At 37.6% G+C, this 19,246-nt stretch overlaps 1 protein-coding gene and 1 pseudogene across 1 annotated transcript; both read right to left on the bottom strand.

Moving 5' to 3' along the window:
• Positions 1-9: 9 nt before the first annotated feature.
• Positions 10-12,900, bottom strand: PMPCB (peptidase, mitochondrial processing subunit beta). The gene is made up of 13 exons (XM_012747105.3): positions 12,780-12,900; positions 11,214-11,354; positions 10,409-10,495; positions 9,868-9,997; positions 8,089-8,287; positions 7,593-7,672; positions 4,084-4,196; positions 2,979-3,122; positions 1,483-1,643; positions 665-750; positions 501-589; positions 278-353; positions 10-188 (listed from the first exon to the last, which is right to left on the bottom strand). The coding sequence occupies exons 1-13, from the start codon at positions 12,876-12,878 to the stop codon at positions 124-126; spliced, it is 1,470 nt and encodes a 489-aa protein (XP_012602559.1). The 5' UTR covers positions 12,879-12,900; the 3' UTR covers positions 10-123.
• Positions 12,901-16,253: 3,353 nt separating this feature from the next.
• Positions 16,254-17,040, bottom strand: LOC105861752 (5-azacytidine-induced protein 2 pseudogene; annotated as a pseudogene).
• Between the last annotated feature and the right edge of the window lie 2,206 nt (positions 17,041-19,246).

Raw genomic sequence — 19,246 nt, 5'->3', positions numbered from 1 at the left:
TCATTCAGATTTCCAAATATGTATGTTCATTTTTATTTTTTTTTTCTTTAGGGAAAGCTTAAAACTTGCAGATTTCTTAGTTTTATAAATATGTATGTTCAAAATATTTTGATTAGGAGCATTTTAATCACGAAGCCAACACATGTTACTCCGAATCTGGTTAAAATCTGGTAGTTGCGCTATAGGACCTAAGGATTAAAAAGAAGACAATTAAAACTGAATTAAAAGAAAAGTACTTGGCCAACTGTCTGCATAGGAGAAAAGGAGCCAGACTTACCAACAGCAGCAATAGCTGGACTCTTATCATAAATATATTTGGTACATACTTCTCGAATTGTCTCAGCATTTACAGCCTGAAATAGGGAAGATACTATCATTCAGAATTTTTATTCTAAACCTGGAACTTTTAAAAACTAAAGCAAGATGTAGGATACATTATTTCCAGCTTTTGTAACAGGAAGCTTTGTACACAGACCCAGTAGTATGTAAGGACTACTTACATCAATTCTTGCTTCAAGCTCAGGGATGGGAATCCTTCTGTTATAGCATAACATTTGCCTACCGATATCTTCACATATTGGAGTTGAACCTGTTTAAACAGAAGGAAAAACTAAGTATTGGAATATAGATCATATGAAAACAGAACTATGTCTTTTATTCTTACCATCAAGCTGCAATAACATATTTGTCTTCAAAAGATTTTTGGCTCGTGCAACTTCACTTTCAGTGACACTTGTACAGAGTCGCATCCTAAAAACATTTGGAAAAATGGTATTATTGAGTCATTGGAAAATGTTATGTTTTTTATCAGTTTAATGACCTAAAGAAAAATAATGCTGTATTCTATATTCACAACATAAAATGATTTCAACTTAATAAAAAGTTGAAATTAGTAACAACCCCAATGCTTAGCAAAAGCTAAAATAGTGATTTATTTACTTTCCTTAGTATTGTTAATATTTCAAAAATGATATACAAATCTAACTGTTCATTAGCAAACAAAGGTTCAATACAAATAGGCTGACCACATTTTGAGAAATGCTATAATCATCTTGAAACTTCGTGAATCCCCATCTGTTAGGGCTGGTTATGTATGCTAGGGGTTAGGTCTGTGGGTCCTTTATTTTCTCAAAAATATCAGTTGAGTCTAACTTAAACCTAATAATTATAGTTTTTGATTACAGCATTTTTCTTTAAGCAATGTCAACTACATATTTACCTTCTTAACATTTTCTGAATAATTTCTAGTTGGCTTTTAAACTTTTAGGATCTTCTTTCTGAAGTAACCTGCTTCTGAAACATTAAAACTTTCGATAGCATAAATCAGCTTCACATGAGACTTATATCTGTAATCTTTAAAACCATTGCTACTGCTTAGCCTAATTCTCTTAATTAAAAGCTAAAATTACCATAAAGGATAAAGGAGAAATTAGCCTAAAATTTGAATTCTAAGCAAAATTTACATTAAAGCTATTTTCTCACCATTCTTTTTGAACAACATGTAGCATGTCTGCAACTGTGGCTGGTTCACAAACCATATAGAGTCCCCATAATCCTGTATCTGTGTAGGAAGTGTTGAAAGACTGGAAGCTATGGCAGAGGCTGCCATGACAAGTGAGCTGGGCTAACTTGCTAGATAAATTCTGTAAGGAAAAAAATAGTTCAAGAGAATTTTAAATATACATGTCCAAATTGCCAGAAAGAACAATGTGATATGTGAGAAACAGTGAATGCCTTAAAAGGTTAAGTTGCCCAGTTTTATCCAGCAGCATCTCAAAGTTAAAATTAAATGAGACTAAGAATTATGTGTATCTCACTGGCCCAATGCATCCCCAGGAGAAATTCATTATGTATAAAAGCAATGAATCATTGTAATTACTGCAATAGCTGTACATACTTCTAAAACAGCATAGCTCTTGTCTGTATGTGTGTAAAGATTTGAAATTATTTAATACATTGCATGTGAAGCCTAAGATATTTAGATGCAATGTATTTTGAAGAAATCTCTGGGTACAGAAATCTATGCACTATATTTTTAACCTCTTAGTGCAGCGGGCGGAAATATCAGCTTTTGCGTCTAGGGCAAAAAGTGCGGCAGGCCGATATATCCTACGGAGCTGATATATCAGCCTTCGGCACTAAGAAGGTTAAATTTCACTTACGGAAGAATTGCAAAAATAGTACCAAGAATCCCCTTTATCCAAATTCCCTTAACAACTGCAATCATTTTACCATGTTTGCTTTATCATTGTCTTTACTTGTGTTTTTTCACCTGAGAGTTACAGATATAAAGTTCTTTGCCGCTAAATACGTTAATGCTTCTGAAAAACAAGGAAATTAATTTTCTGATATCACCTCTATACAGTAATCTCTCGGTATCTGTGAGGGATTGGTTCCCAGACCCCCACTGGATACCAAAATCCATAGATGTTCAACTCCCTCAAGTAAAATGGTGTAGTATTTGCATATAACCTATGCACATCCTCCCATATACTTTAAATCATCTCTAGATTACTTTTATATAATAATACCTAACCCATGTAAATGCTGTATAAATAATTGTTATACTATATTGTTCAGGGAATGACAAAGTCTATACATGTTCAATACAGATGCAACCATTCGCTTTTTTTCCCTGAATATTTTCCATTTGTGGTTGGTTGAATCCACAGATGGAAAACCCACAGATACAGAGGGCCTACTATACTATTAAAATTAGGATATTAACAATGATATAGTACTGTAATTCTTATTCAAATTTTCCCAATTATCTCACTAATAAACTTTGTGGCAAAGAAAAAAAATGTTTTTTCCTGCCCAGATGCAATCCAGGATCAGTTTATATTTTAAGCCAAAATTCATAGTACAAAGCTTCATTTTGCCACTTGGGCCAGGGGAGGATTCTTACAAAGAATTTATATTTAGAAAAACATGAAAGTCTTCCATTTATTATAGAAAATTACTTTAAAATCACTTACCATTCCTCCTCCAAAAGAGCGATCCCAGTTGCCAATCAGTGTGTTTGCAACCATGAGACAGATTGTATCTGGATGTGCCCAACCAACAGCTTCAACAGCTATTGCAAGGTGTGCCAAAGGCATCTTGTCATCTCTCACACGAATCTAGTTAAAGAAAAACAAAATCTAGTTACCACTCAATAACAGGCTTATTAACAAGAAAGAAACAGATTTACCAGTCCCATTAATTGCAAAGTTCAAACTCACTAGGACTCTATTTTGTTTTTAAACTATCAGGCCTCATTCCATTGTACAGTTTAATCTAGATTAATTTCTTGAGTTAAGGAAAATTATTTTCACCAAAAGATCTCCAACTTGAAATGCTCTAAGACAGCCACCAGATGGTTTACCTGGTCAAAAATTTCCATTATCTTACTGGAAGAAATCAATCTTTTGTTTGTCCATCTGAATCTATCTAAATTTAAACTAATACTAACTTCTTTCCGCAAAGTAAAAGAAAAAATAGACAAAAAAAGAAAATATATATAAAAAATAAAAATAAACTAATATTGACATACAGGTTTATTTTTGTACTGCCAATCCTACAATTCTATGCAGCTGCCAATACCAAACCTCTCCTGATACTACTTTGAGCATCATCCTTAATATGGGAACCTAAGTCCCTAAGGAGGCTTAAAGCTATTGGTAGCCCAGACTCCCTGCAATTCTGGCTCTAACAGCTACCCCTAGAAATGTACTATGGGCAAGAACTTAGTTTAGCCAAGAGTAAACCTGATGTGAAAGTCAAAATCTGTTTGTTTTTTTAATTAAAAGATTACTTTTATACCTTACAATATATAAAAGAGGCATAGTGCCAATGAAAAAGCAACTAACACTGCTCTTAAAACCTTGCTTCCTTAGCAAGGAATAAACAGTTGGTTAAACAATATGGAATAGGAAAAACTATTAGCAAATTAGCTATCCTTTTCTTTTTTTCTATATTTAAGGCTTTGACTTCTTCCATTTTACTCCTATGGGGGAAATATGCACATTTTGAAAACTTATATGTATAAACACAAGACAAAAAACCCATAAGGCTAAATACTAGCTAGGAAGCTTTCCCTACCTCACTTCCTGTGAATTTGCAGGGAGGCAGAGCTGGTATTTCTCCTTTGTGTGTGCATAAAGAGTCACCAAAATGAAACTTTGCTAACTCAAGCAGTTCATCATGGGAAACACCTAAATTGAAGGAAAATATTTTCACATCTACCAGCAGTACAGTTTACAATAAACTATAGGTAGTATACCGTAATGTACATAACACATGAACTATTTGTACTGTACTCACTAAAAGCCATTTATTAAGAGTAAGCTCACAGAGCACAATTACTTCCTTGCTGTTGCAAGGTTTGGGCTTGAACCAATGTCTCATTTTGTAAAGTAAATCACAGTTGTCATCAACAGACCAAGTATTCACAGCTGGAGATAATAAGACAGCCTGAAAATACCACTCTTCATATAAAATCATGTTATATTAAATTGTAAAACTTCCCAGAATGCAAACTAGCAAAAAAGAGTCAGCTTTCAGTAAGTTATTTTTTAAAGTTGAAAATAGAAATATGGGCTCTTTCTCATTTAAAGGAAGTTGGATATACAGATATGCTTCATTCTCTAAGCTCTGCTATCAGAACAAAATTGTATCATCTACATTTCTGAATACATCCATAGCTATCCAAATGCTCACTACTTGCCATCAAAAACTATGAATTACTTGGAATCTATATCCCTTACTATCCAAACTTGGCACCCAAATAGATTAAATTAGTGAAGGATTCTTAAACTTATAAAACAAATTTAGGCATGTATTTATTAATACAAGTACTTTAAACACATTGCCACATTAAAAATATTTTTTTCCTTCGGGGCCATAGTGTTTTATTTACAAAAATAGAATAAAAACTTCAAAACAATCCTTTCTGATTTAATGAAAAATTAATTTTTTATTGTTTTCTGTGCTTGAGTTATATGCAATTTTAAAAATAGTGCACTTGGCTCCCAAGGTAGAGAGACATGAGTTACATATGTTTCACAAGGCCCTGGGTTCAACATTAGTATGAGTTAAATACAACTCATATGACAATCTGTTAAAAAAGACTGCCATACAATTTCTTTAAATGAAACATTCTATTAGAACATAAAAGCACAACTTATATCCACATCTTCCAAACAAATCTGTGGTGTAAAACAAGACAGTACATAATATAGTACATTGTCTTCAGAATCACTATGTAGGACAGCCACACTGGTTATCAATCCAGAGGGTGACAAAACAGTTTATGAAGACCATGGCAGTAAAAGGATGCCAGAAGCACAGTGAAAAAAACATGCACAGTTCTCAGTACCTGAGACAATCACTCCCACTGTTTTATTACCTTCACCTACTAACCCTCCTGGTTGGATGTGCCAGATATTCAGCTCTTCCTCCTACACCATCTCTACTTACCCCAATCTAAAAGGCAGGGCAACCTATAATGTTTTAAAAATGAAGCAAGGATCCAAAACCAAAACTCAGATCAGCAGAGACTTAAACTGGCCTATTTCATTGAATTTAAGATGCTATCATTTATAAGGCACATCATCATTTATGTACCAACAAGATAAAATAGTAATTAATCTATGACAGACCATTAACTGTAAGATATCTTAACTTCAGCAATGTTAAAATGAACCCATGAACCAAAACAGAAATTATTCTGTACATACACCACCAACAAGGACAGACAGGTCTCAAAGAGCTTGGTTGTTGAGGCCTCATCTAACCATGAATCTCTTCCCATTTCCAAGGCAGTTTCAAAGGTTTAAGCCTGGCTGGGCGTGGTGGCTCACACCTATAATCCTAGCACTCTGGGAGGCCGAGGTGGATCACTCAAGGTCAGGAGTTAGAGACCAGCCTGAGCAAGAGTGAGACACTGGCTCTACTAAAAATAGAAAGAAATTAATTGGCAAATGAAAAATATATAGAAAACAAAAATTAGCCGGCATGGTGATGCATGCCTGTAGTCCCAGCTACTCGGGAGGCTGAGGCAGGAGGATCGCTTGAGCCCAGGAGTTTGAGGTTGCTGTGAGCTAGGCTGATGCCATGGCACTCTAGCCCAGGCAACAGAGTGAGACTCTGTCTCAAAAAAAAAAAAAAGGTTTAAGCCCCTATCAGCACCAGTCATTTTAGAAACAATGTTACTCAAAAGAATTTCAGAGTGCACTGCCTACCATACAAAGGTAACACAATTTAGCTAGAAGCTACAATGGATGACATTTTCTAGATATTCCACCTTCGCTTTCATCTTTTCCATTACCCCCATATAGTCAGCTCCAAAATCTACCCACAGCAACTACAATTTTAATAATTTCTAAATAGAGAAAAATTAAATTTACAAGAACACAAAAGAACATTCCATCTATCTTCACTTTGCTCTAAATAAACAGAAAGTTGGAAACCAATTAAAATGTACTGTTTGCCTAAATTCAGACTGCCAGGATATCTGGCAGAATGCCTTTTATTCAATGACTTCAAACATGATGCCAAGGAAACCTGACGCCACCTGCATGTTTGGATCCCCATTAAACATTCTCATGGCTCCCTATGTGCTTCTCCTTCTCAATAATTACATCTATTAAATGAATGAAAAAAATCAAAGAAGGAATGAACATTTGAACAACATACCCATTCCATGCTTGACCAAGGATGAAGTTGGTTCTCAAGAAATAATTTAAACTCTCAAGAGATTCTCAAACTGTAGAATACTATTTTCTAAGTACAATTGTCTCCCAGTTCACCCATTGCCTTTTTCTTTTTTTTTTGAGTCAGTCTCACTTTGTTGCCCCAGGCTAGAATAAGTGCCCTGGGATCAGCCTAGCTCACAGCAACCTCAAACTTATGGGCTCAAGCTATCCTGCTGCCTCAGCCTCCCAAGTAGCTGGGACTACAGGCATGCACCACCATGCCTGGCTAATTTTTTCTATATATATTAGTTGGCCAATTAATTTCTTTTTATTTATAGTAGAGATGGGGTCTCGCTCTTGCTCAGGCTGGTTTTGAACTCCTGACCTCAAGCAATCCGCCCACCTCGGCCTCCCAGAGTGCTAGGATTACAGGCATGAGCCACCTCACCAGGCCCATTTGCCCTTTTCTTGCAAGTAAATTCCACTATGTACACCTACGTATTGAACAATGCATTAAGTGTTTCTAGAAATGAAACCTACTAAAAAGAACATAGAGGGAAAGTCTGGTTCCAGTGCTCCACACCAGTGGTCCCCAACCTTTTTGGCACCAGGGACTGGTGTCATGGAAGACAATTGTTCCACAGACCAGGGGGTGGTGACGTGGCATGCTGTGGGGGTGGGGGGCGGTGTAGAGCTCAGGCAGTGATGTTCCATCTATTTCCTAACAGGCTACAAACCAGTACCAGACCATGGCCGGGGAGTTGGGAACCACAACAGCTTACACGACATACATAAATTCAGTAATTTGCTCTGTAAATAAAAACTCTTAGGATATCTCCCAAAAGGACCAAACCAATAAGCACACCACTCCAACAACTGTGTTTAAAACATTTATAAAAACTTAAATTGACTAACCTCCAGCAGCTGCAAGCACTATTCTTGGCCCCTTATAATGTGTGGTTATATAATCCACTAAATCCTTGCGATTTATAGATCTGTAAGTGGAATAAGTAAAGCAATTTTAAAAGGAAACACAAAAGTACAAATCTTTATATAACATACCCAAAATAAAATTGGACTTTAAAGGTATTCTGAAAGTTAAATGCAGTCAGAAATAGGATATAGGCGACAAGTATCAAAGAACTTCAACTTTTTACATCAAGGAAAAAGACAAATTTGATACATTGTTAATTGTTAACAATGTTAATTAACTTCTTGTTAATTCAAGAAGTAGCTATGAGCCTAGACACCTGGAAGTCGGGTGGGACTAAAGTGTAGCTAACTACAATTTCATTCAGATTATCAGGGAGAAAAAAATGACTATTTGAAATATACTTTTTGAAAATTTGTAATTGTTGATTTTCACAACTCATAAATTCTTCCTCCTAAAAACTCTGAGAATTATACCTACTTGATATTTTCAGTTGGTCCCAAAATGGTCCGTCCAAGTGCAGTATTCTGATAAGCTGTGGCATGAAGATAATCAAAAACAACTTCTTGTAAGTTGGTTTCAACTTCCTGCATCTCTCTAAGGATTACTCCACGCTCACGTTCAATCTCTGCTGCTCCCAAAGTGCTGTTTTGTATTATATCAGCAAGAATTTCTACAGCTAATTGAAAACCAAACATAAGAAACACTAAGAATCTTACTTCCACTGTTAAAATCTATTATGCCAACATTGAAAAACAATGACACAGATCATCCTTCAATACTGACTAAATGATTAACCTGAGAAGAAAATTACATTTGACATACCTGAAAAGACAATACTAAAAAAAATTTTTTTTTGAGACAGAGTCTCACTCTCTTGCCAAGGCTAGAGTGCCATTTGCCTAGCTCACAGCAACCTCAAACTCCTGGGCTCAAGCGATTCTCCTGCCTTCAGCCTCCCAGGTAGCTGGGACTACAGGCATGCGCCACCATGCCCGGCTAATTTTTTCTATTTTTAGTTGTTTGGGCTAATTTCTTTCTATTTATAGTAGAGACAAGGTCTCACTCTTGCTCAGGCTGGTACATTTTAAATGTAAAATATAAATCCCTGTGGTATAGAAGGAAAGTGTGGGCTAGAATGAACAACTCTTTAATGAAGCCTGGTCTAGCCCTTTGTTCTTCATCCCTAATCAGTCCTGGGACAAAAACTGATTCTAAAGAAATCATTAAAAATCTTACTATTGATTTTTACAATTCAAACCGACACACCCCTCGTTGTTGTCATTTTTGTTGGTTTTAATGCAAAATTTAGGATACTATATTAAATTTTTAATTTTATTTATTTACAGGTGGTGAGTTTCTTGTTTTGTTATTATTTAGAAAAAGCAAATGAATCCAAGTCAGAAGACATGCATTTGTGTCCATAGTAATCCACTTACTAGCTATGCAATACTGGACAAGTCAGAGTCTGGGCCTCATTTCCAAAACTGCAAAGTAGCAATACCTACCTGATTACTATGCAGATCAAACGAATAATACATACACAAAGGTACTTGTGTAAAGTGTCATTTAAATGTTATTAATGAAAGTCTACTAGGAGTCCAAAATTTCAAAGTAATAAAGTTAACTGCAACTACACAAAGATCTGAAAGGTGAATAATTTCACCAATTAGCTCCAAAACTGCTAAATTTTATTATTACTCCTTCCACTGGGAAAATGTTTTGTGCAATAACTTTGACTTCAGATATTCAAAACATCTATAAACATGGCAACTAAAACAAACTGCTATGCTACGCTGTCAAAATAATTATTTTATTTTTACAAAACAAAAATCTCTATCTTATTGCTATAAAAACAATCATTAATAAACTTAGAAGTGGATATTTGCTTATTTTGCTCAGGACCAATAGTTTAATTAAAGCAAGGAATAAAAACAATTATAAATGTTTTACTATATAGGTATGGCTCTGGAGGAAGCAGGGGTTTTTTGTTTTTTTTTCCCCCAGTAAAAGATGGAAGATATGGAAGCAGGTTTAAATCAAGTATTAGGGCCCTGTTTGCACAAGTCTTTAAGCCTAAAATAATCATTTGTCATATTTGGACAAAAAAATAAGATCAGCTGTACCCCTGCCCAGAGTTTGGTTCATTTTTTCACATTTCTAAGGCTTATTCTTTTACAACAAAAATCACAGAAATAATACTAAATTATTTCTCAACCCTCGTAAAAATTACACTATCTGCAGTATAAATAATAATACCTCTTGGCAAGTCTTTAGAGAATGCTTTGGCATAATATACAGTCTGCTCTCTGGAGGTATAGGCATTGAGATGAGCACCCATATTTTCAATCTCAAGTTCCAGATCCAACTGGGATCTCTTTTTGGTGCCCTTGAAATGAAAGAGAAAAAGCAAATTATGATACCTTCTTTTATTCTTCATCTATTCTGAACACTTCAGATAATGAATATGAAGGACATAAGAAAATATATCAGTTTCATGCAGGGCTGAATTTGGTTTCTAAAGTACATCAGGCTTTAGAAATGGTATAAATTCAGATGACCCTGGCAACCCAATAGAAAATCCTTGTTTCAATCTTACAAAGCAATTATCAGTAATTATTTCAGGTACTGTCCTGGAAAAAGAAAAATAAAAGATGCTATATTATAGAAATAGCTCTCCTTGCCCTTTTTTTTATTGTATCTTCCTAGTATATGTATTGTATATCCTTACTTTTAAAGAATGAGATTTTGTGCTTACTACTCATAAGACAATGCATTTTTGTAAAGTCTTACAACTTGCCTTGAAAGCCATATGCTCTAGAAAGTGAGCTGTTCCATTATTCTTCTCATTTTCATATCGACTTCCAGCATCAATCCAGAGCCCGACCTTAATGCAATCAAAAAAATTAAATAAACAATTTTATTTCTTTTGGAAGTGCGGAGGGAGTCTTTCCTTTTTCTGACAAATACTTTCTGGTCTTAATACTGAGGTTTTCTTTACCTGAGTGAATTGACAGTTCATTCCCATGTACTATAAGATTTAAAAATTCTGATCATTAGGCTACTGCTGGGTGCCATAAATATCTACCTGCCAGTTTCACTGAGCATCCCAATTCTTAGCCCAACTCATTACTATACCCAGTTAGTAACTGTGGTATAAAGAACATCAGAGATTTTCAGAAAACTTAGGTTCAAATCCTGGCTCTGTCATGTATTAGTTGTGTGACCTTGGACAAAACCATTAACCCTCTGAACCTTTCTAAACTATAAACAGGTGTGATGATGTCTACTACAAAGAAGTGTTTTAAAGATCAATTAAAACAACATATGTAAAAACACCTGGCACAAAGTAGCCCAGCAAACGCACCTCTTTCACTATTAATACTACTAATAATAGTCTACAAGAACCAGAGACAGACAGTAAAACATAGTACACATGTGCCTAGCACCTAAGTATCACTGGACGAAAGGTTCACAACTCACAGAAACCTGTCAAGGCAAAATAACTGCCACCATTTTCCCACCACCAGCCCATGAAAGAAAATCAACCATTTGCTCTCTCCTAAATGATGGGTCACTCAGAGAAGGTTACATGAATTGCTTACTGTGCATGTTGAGAGCCCAGAGTCTTCAGAAGCTACTCTGAGTCCATTTTCCAAACGTGTTACTCGTGTTTCAGGAACATTCAGAACAACTTGTGTAGCAGCCTGTGTACTTCTCAATCTGTCCCCTCCAAAATATAATGACTGGTTGGGGGTAGGGAGTGAGAAAGAGGAAGCAAAACACATTATTAATGTTCTGTTAAATGTCAGTTAGAAAACCAATCTATCTCAAACAGACTCTATAAAATCATCTTTCCTCCTTTCCACTGGGCTCCAACCCTTTGCCTGGCCTAGTAACTTCCTTCACCAAACACTGACCTAAAGCCAGCAACATAATTATAAACATGCCCTTCACTTAGGGAAAATGAGCAGTTATAATTACCTGGAGAGAAATTGACTTTACTTCAATACCTCTCCTAGAAATGTTTTATATTCATGATGGAGAAAACCAGCAGGCGGAAAAAAGACGAGGGAGGGAGGGAGGAAGGAAGGAAGACAAAGGAGAGAACAATGCAAAAATATCTACACACAAAATAGAAATACAACTTCAGTTTTCACTGTTCAAAAAAAGCAACAAATAGCCTGGCGCAGTGGCTCACGCCTGTAATCCTAGCTCTCTGGGAGGCCGAGGCGGGAGGATACCTCAAGGTCAGGAGTTTGAAACCAGCCTAAGCAAGAGCGAGACCCTGTCTCTACTAAAAATAGAAAGAAATTAATTGGCCAACTAATATATATATAAAACAAAAATTAGCCAGGCATGATGGTGCATGCATGTAGTCCCAGCTACTTGAAGGCTGAGGCAGGAGCATCGCTTGAGCCCAGGAGTTTGAGGTTGCTGTGAGCTAGGCTGATGCCATGGCACTCTACCCTGGGCAACAGAGTGAGACTCTGTCTAAAAAAAAAAAAAAAAAAAAGCAACAAGTTTTGAAAAGGGTAGAAAAAGAAGACAGGCCGATACTCAAAACACACTCTTTAGCTGACTGGCTTGTTGACTATGGACTACTCGCTTTTCAGCAGTTTTTCTTTCCCTTTACACATGTGTTAAAGTTCCATATCCCTTGGAGAAAAAAGCTAGAAGCTCACTCATGAGAAAAATGCAAATACAAAATTTTATTTGAGCTATCACCAGATTAGCGGAAGCCCAGATGAGGATGAAGCTCAGTCGTAGGCAAAAACAAAACACTGGAGCGATAACTATATCACTTTGAATTTCGCGCAATTTGCAACCACATTTCTTTTTTTTTTTTTATTTTATTTTAATTTAAGATTCCATGTCTAAGCTTAATGCAACCACATTTCTACTGGTCAACAAGCACCCTTCATAAGCACTCCTCCAAAGCTGGCGGGAGGGCCGCCAGCCAGTCATCCCACCGTCACTGGCAGGTCACGTGACCGATGGCCCAAGCCAGCCGGCCCCGGGCACTTAAGCAGTTCCAGGCCGCCGCGCCCCGGCCGAAGAGGCCCGGTCCGGCCCCCTGTTGGGATCTGTGCGCTGACCCTCAGGTCCGCCGCGCGGGATCCGGCGGGAAGAGGCCCAGCCGGCCCCCAGACCGGGGAAGGGAAGCTCACCCGCCTGGCGGCGTCTCTAATCAGGAGCCTCTCGGTGAAACCCCAGAGCCGCCGCCGCGCCGCCGGCAACAGCACTGCTCGAGCTGCAGACGCCGCCATCTCTGCTAGAGACAAAGTGGAGGATGTATTTCCGGGGTCGTGACCTGAGGTCTCAGAACAGGAGGCGGGACCCACCTTGTGGCCACAGTGGGAATGACACTCTTTGAAGCAGGCTTATAAGGAATGGGGACCCGATCATGATTCTGAGCGGTCTGTACCAAAGAAAGAATTAGGGAGTCTGTAGAAGCTGTGTATCATCAGTTACTTTTATCACCATCGACTACGACATGCAAGGCGGAGTTAAATAGCCTGATGCTACATATTATCCCACTGGGTGGTGGGAATTGATTGGGAAAGTGGGGCAAGATCCATAACTCACTGTCCTTGAAGGAAGCTTCTGGTGGTTGAGACAGACGAGGTGAGGGGAGGAAAAGGCGTATCAGGGTTGGCCCCTGTTCACTCTCCAAACCTTTCAGTCTGGCTCATCCCATGCCACATAAATTGCCCTTGGTAAGGTCACTTAATTACTAAAGACAGTTCTGTTGGCAGGATTTGACATTGTTGGCCATTTTGAAATTTCTCTTTTCTCATTATATTCGAGAGCTCCACCTCCTCCTAGTTACTTCTCCTTCACCTTCTTGGACTCCTCTTTATTCACAGATCCTTGAAGGCTGTGGTCCCCAACCCCCGGGTTCCGTGGCCTGTTAGGGACCAGGCTGCAGAACTCCACTCTCCCCCACCCCCACCCCACCTCATGGGTGGAAAAACTGTCTTCCATGGAACTTAGGAAGCGGAGCAGGAGGCCGGGGGAGTGAAGTGTCATCTGTATCTACAGCTGCTCCCAATCACTGGCATCACCGCCAGAGCTCCACCTCCCCCACACCACCACCACCTTTCCGTGGAAAAATTGTCTTCCATGAAACCTGTCCCTGGTGCCAAAAAGTTTGAGAACAATTGCTTTCAGGAAACTAAAAATAGCAAGCACTTTTCTTACTATGAGGTTGCTACAATTATCATGCTTATTATACATTGTGGAAACAAATGAAATAACTTGCCTAATGTTCCCCTGCTAGTAACAGGCTTGTGCTCTGAAACAGTGCACTGTTTTGCCCTAAAAGTTGATGTTCCCCAGGGTTCTGGACCCCTTCTTCTACCCATTCTCCCTCAACTTAAGGACATGTCTGCCCAAGCAGGCCTTTCTTTTGATCTCCAGGCCCACTTAACCATCAACTACTAGACAACTACACTAGAATATCCCATTGGCACTTCAATATCACCTTATTCAAAAGGAAATTCGTTGTTGGCCCTGAATCTCCTCCTATGTTTGCGATGCTAAACAGCCAGTCATCCCTCCATTCACCCAGACATCCAAATCAGAACCCTGATGTCATCCTCAGCTCCTCCCTTTTTCCACTTTCCACATTTAATTGATACAGCCCTTTCCTGCCTTTTTTTTTTCAGAAATAATTATATTTTGAATATGTGAGACTCAAATGAAGTTTTAATACATTTCAAAGGCTTTATGGATAAAGCACTTAAATAAAAGTTGTAAAATAATCCTGTTTCTTGAAAAACATATATAAGCAAATGTTAATTCCACTATGGTCACAGTATAGGTCAAGTAAAAAACAAGCGAACAAAAACACGTTTTGTACACATGCAATGGTGTAGAAGAAGATTGCTCTAAAGCTATTATTTAGCCATAGCCAGCACATTGGTAATACAGGTTTCTCTTCTTCCTCCAACCCAAACTACCAGGGTGGAAAGATAAGTTTATCCTCAGCCCAAGAAGGATGGCCAAGTGTAACTAAGGTTTGACTCTACATAGTTTTAGAAGGAACAAACGGAACCACATTATAAATAATCTAATTGCCCTTTGTCTTGGGAGGGTAAATAGGAATGGAGGAGCATTGGAAGTAACAGTTGTTCAAGCTTCTCAAGAAAGGTGATATGTAGGTCAGGAAAAAAGGTGATCTACTCTTATCTCAGGAAAAAAAGGTGATCTAATCTTATCTCTGTGAACCATTTTATAAAATAACATTGCTTTTTTCTTAGAAGAGTGGATAGAGATGGGGAAAATTGGAAAGAAAAGTGTTCAGCTTCTGGACAAAGGTGATACAAAGGTCAGGGAAAAGGGTGACCTAGTCTCATCTCTGTACTGCTCAAAACAATGAGTTCTGTGGTAAGGAGTGGCAGCCTCAAGCTTGCCACTGTTCTAGGCAATGTTCCAAAGCACGAAAAGATCTATCATTAACCAGCTAGGAAGGAACACAGGGATGAGCCACTTCCATGTGTGGAAAGAGCATTTCTCCATTATTACTCTTTGGAAGTTATATTTATTATGTAAACAAAGAGCCACCTTGAGAACTCACTATAAAATTACTCTGAGTCCCTTTAAAGAAAAAAGTCTTATTTCTACTATATACTTATAGTTTCATATATACGCTGACCACTGGAAAACTCAAGGACAAATTTATGAATCATAAATTGAGGCTTGCTAAAACATAATATTATTTTCCCTGACTTATAAGTAACCAACTCTCCAGACACTGAAAGGAATTCTAAATTCAGTTTTCCCTTCCCATGTGCTACATTTTCCCCTGCTAATAAACACTCCAGAGGAGAACTATTTATGAAACACAATTCTCTTGTGCCTTCTTTAAGACATTTGAGGTGCAAATAACAATTTTAAATTAAATGGTGATTATTTTTTATAAAAAGTCAAATCTCATTTCTTTAAAAAGTAAATTTTAGGGCATTCAAATTTATATTACACAATTTTTCAGAACTACACTTACTATGTAATGCTAGGTACAAATGCACTGATTTTTATAAGGTATAAAAATAGCTTCGGCAAAAGTAGCCACTACTAGTTAACACAAAGCTCAAGAGAAGTTCAGTCAAGCAGTTAAATATGAGTCAAAGCAATGAACATTTGGTTGAAGGGGATAACGGGAAAACACCCAGTCTCCATTCTAATCTGCCATCCTTTATAAAAAGAAAAATTAAGTTTATAAAAACTGCAAACAACCAAATAATGAATCAAAGTTATTTTTTTGTTTGTTTCAAAACAAAAAGCTAGGTTTTTGGTGTATTCTGTAGCACTGGAATGAAAAATTGTTTTTGGTGGTTTTTTTTATATATATATGAAGTAGTTGTGGCAAAAGGTCAACTAGAGCAAACTTAACACCCCAGCCTTATACACATAAGCAACACTTGGTTGAGAAAAGCCACAAGGGGAAAAGAATACAGTACTGAAGAAAAAAAACACATCAGCAACACCTTTATGTGTGAAGTTGACCAGTATGAGACCGAAGCCAAAGCAGAGAATGGGTAGCTGTGAACATACTATATATACTTTGGCTTATCAAACTCATTTGATGAGATTTTTATAAGATACGACAGCTAGTTGTTCTTCAAGCAGTTTGGCTGGAATCAGTGGTTTCGGGCAAAGAGTGACTTGCCTTTCTTGATTGAAGTTGAGGTTTTCAGTTTTCTTAGTAGTTCATCTTGTACTTGAGTCACCAGATGCAAATTAGACATTTCTCTCTTCAGTTCCCAGTATGCATGCTGCATATTATCACTTGAAATGCTTAGTCTTTGGAGATCTCTGCTTTTCAGATTGTCTTCTTGATATGGATCCGTTTGTTTGGCTTTTTGTAGTTCTATTTTGAGATCACTACATTCTTTCCTCATCAGTTCCAGCTCTTGTTCCAAACCATGGATTTTCAAGTCACAGCTCAACTTTTCCACCTCCCAGTTTGATGAAGGTGGATTTAAATTCCTCATCACATTTTATCTAATTTGCTCTTCAAATTATCTCTATCAATGCAAACCTCTCGATATGCATGATAGGCCTTATTTACTTGTTCTCGTCCCACAGAACTTGCTTCTTCATCTAATCGAGCTCCAATAAGCTTTTCTTCCAAAAATCTTATTCTTTTCTTTAATAAAGAGTTCTCTTTTTCTGAATCCTTAAGACATTTTTTGATGTCTTCATATGCAGTAACAAGGGCAAAATGGGAAGCAACAGACTCATCTCCTGAATATATTGAAATTGGAGTCACTGTATCTCTCCTCTGGGCTTTTTCATGATTCAGAATGCAGATATCATCTTCTACCAGTGCATCCATGACAGCATATTACTCTGTACAAACCAGACCTCTGGAGATTAAAAGCCCGAAGCCAGGCTATGTAGGGCCGCCCCCAAGGCCGCCGAGTTTCGATTCCCTAGTCCTTTCCTGCCTTTTCAATCTGCTCCAACCCCGTTGCCACAGTTGTTCACATTGCTACCTATGGGATCTTGCTAGAATGCAAGTCTTACCATGGCAGGCCCATTATAAAAAGTCCTCCAGTAACTCCCCTGATGAGGATAAAGTAAAGGCTCTTTAGCATGGCAGACAGGGCCCTTCACGATCTGACTCCCATGTATCTTTCCAGACTCATCTCTCTCCACCTGTTCCCCTCTGCTATGATTCACAGGTTCAGCCCACAAGCCCCCATTATGTAATAAAGGGTGGCCAGGGTTATTCCTTCATGTTTCTAAATCAAATGTATGTTAACAATAAAGAAATACAAACATGCATACATATATACAGAAATATTTAGGTATAATCACAGGAAGCACCTGGGAAATTTTAGCAAGAATTGGTATTCGACTTTTAATACAATCGATTTTATTAATTTGTTAGTTATTATTTACAGTCAATATCTTAGAGCATAACTGGAGAAATAACCAAGAAATCAAAGTGCTTGACAGCTACCAAAATGTCCCTATAATCCCAATAGTACCCATTAGCATTCTTCCCTCACATAATTGAACAAGACTTGGTACTTGTCCTCTGGGTCCTTGTAATTATGCTCAGCAGACAGCACTGATAATAAAAATAATTAATCTGTTAAAGTGTCTCTTCGTTTTCTGTCTCCACATTCACTCCTCACCCTTTTTCACTCTACTCTATATGCTCTGGGGAACTGACTGCGTAGACCATGTGGACTCATCAGGCTTTTAGTTGGATTTAGCCAATGAGAGGCACCATCAGGACACAGGAATCGTGGTGATGTGAGGCAGATGCATGTAACCCCCCACCATCCTCTGGAGGGGTCAATGCATGTCTTTACCGAAGACCCAGCCTTCTTTATCCAGCTGTCTTTTCTGAATTCTGGGGGCCAATTATTTCCTTTCTAACTTTGGTCCTAACTTGATAAAGGTCTCTGCTATTGCTAGTTCTGGAATTCTCCCCCTTGTTGGTTTCTCTAATACCTGCCCCTACATTTGTAAATAGTCCCTTTGTTAAACCTCCTTCAAATTAATCAATTTGAATATGCCAGGAACTAGACTGATAAAGTTTTTAATTTGTGTTATTTGGTATTATTAATAATTTAAATCAGCATTACATTTAATATTTATTAAGTTATATTAGGATTAAAACTGATTTCATGGTATTATTATTAGTCAGTATTTAATTTTACTTTAATAGAAGAAAAAAGAAACTAAAGTGAAACGAAAGGAATTGTTGAACTTCAAATAGTTCTTTACTACAAGGTATTATTTCCTGACAGCTACCTCTTTAGAAGTCAAGACCTATTTTTTTTTTTTTTTTTTTTTTTTTGAGACAGAGTCTCGCTTTGCTGCCCAGGCTAGAGTGAGTTCCGTGGCATCAGCCTAGCTCACAGCAACCTCAAACTCCTGGGCTCAAGCAATCCTCCTGCCTCAGCCTCCCAAGTAGCTGGGACTACAGGCATGCGCCACCATACCTGGCTAATTTTTTCTATATATATTAGTTGGCCAATTAATTTCTTTCTATTTATGGTAGAGATGGGTCTCGCTCTTGCTCAGACTGGTTTCAAACTCCTGACCTCGAGCCATCCGCCTGCCTCAGCCTCCTAGAGCTAGGATTACAGGCGTGAGCCACCACGCCTGGCCTAGGCATTTGAAATCTTAACATTTCCTCCAAACTTATTTCTTTACCTCTTGATGTTTTTAGTTTAGTTTTTTTTTTTTTTTTTTTTTTGGCCTTGCTCAAATAAATGTCATTCATACTCTGTTCTGTAACCACCATTTCTGTAATTATTTGGTACTGGTAATAATATTTAAATTGATCAATGTTTATCATCAATTCTTTTTTTTTTCTTTTTCCTTTTTCTAACCTCACAAATTTAGAGCTTAGGAATCATTAATCCTTGTTTCTGACTTTTTTATTCCTGAGTTTTTATTTTTTATTAATTTCTTAACTGACTGAACTTCATTACTATTTTTGTTGTTGTTTTTTTTTTTTTTTTTTTTTGAGACAGAGTCTTGCTTTGTTGCCTAGGCTAGAGTGAGTGCCGTGGCGTCAGCCTAGCTCACAGCAACCTCAAACTCCTGGGCTCAGCCTATACTCCTGCCTCAGCTTCCCAAGTAGCTGGGACTACAGGCATGCACCACC

This window comes from Microcebus murinus, chromosome 9 (assembly GCF_040939455.1).
Source record: "Microcebus murinus isolate Inina chromosome 9, M.murinus_Inina_mat1.0, whole genome shotgun sequence".
Classification (NCBI taxonomy): domain Eukaryota; kingdom Metazoa; phylum Chordata; class Mammalia; order Primates; family Cheirogaleidae; genus Microcebus; species Microcebus murinus.
Note: the sequence above shows the minus strand (reverse complement) of the source record. Positions and strands in the feature narration are given on the sequence as shown.

Coding starts and splice junctions, on each gene's coding strand:
- PMPCB (XM_012747105.3), bottom strand. CDS start 12,878: ATGGCGGCGTCTGCAGCTCGAGCAGTGCTGTTGCCGGCGGCGCGGCGG. Junction 10,496..11,213: donor CTGGGCTCTCAACATGCACA/GTAAGCAATTCA, acceptor GATTGCATTAAG/GTCGGGCTCTGGATTGATGC. Junction 3,123..4,083: donor GCAAATTCACAGGAAGTGAG/GTAGGGAAAGCT, acceptor TTCTTTAACTAG/ATTCGTGTGAGAGATGACAA.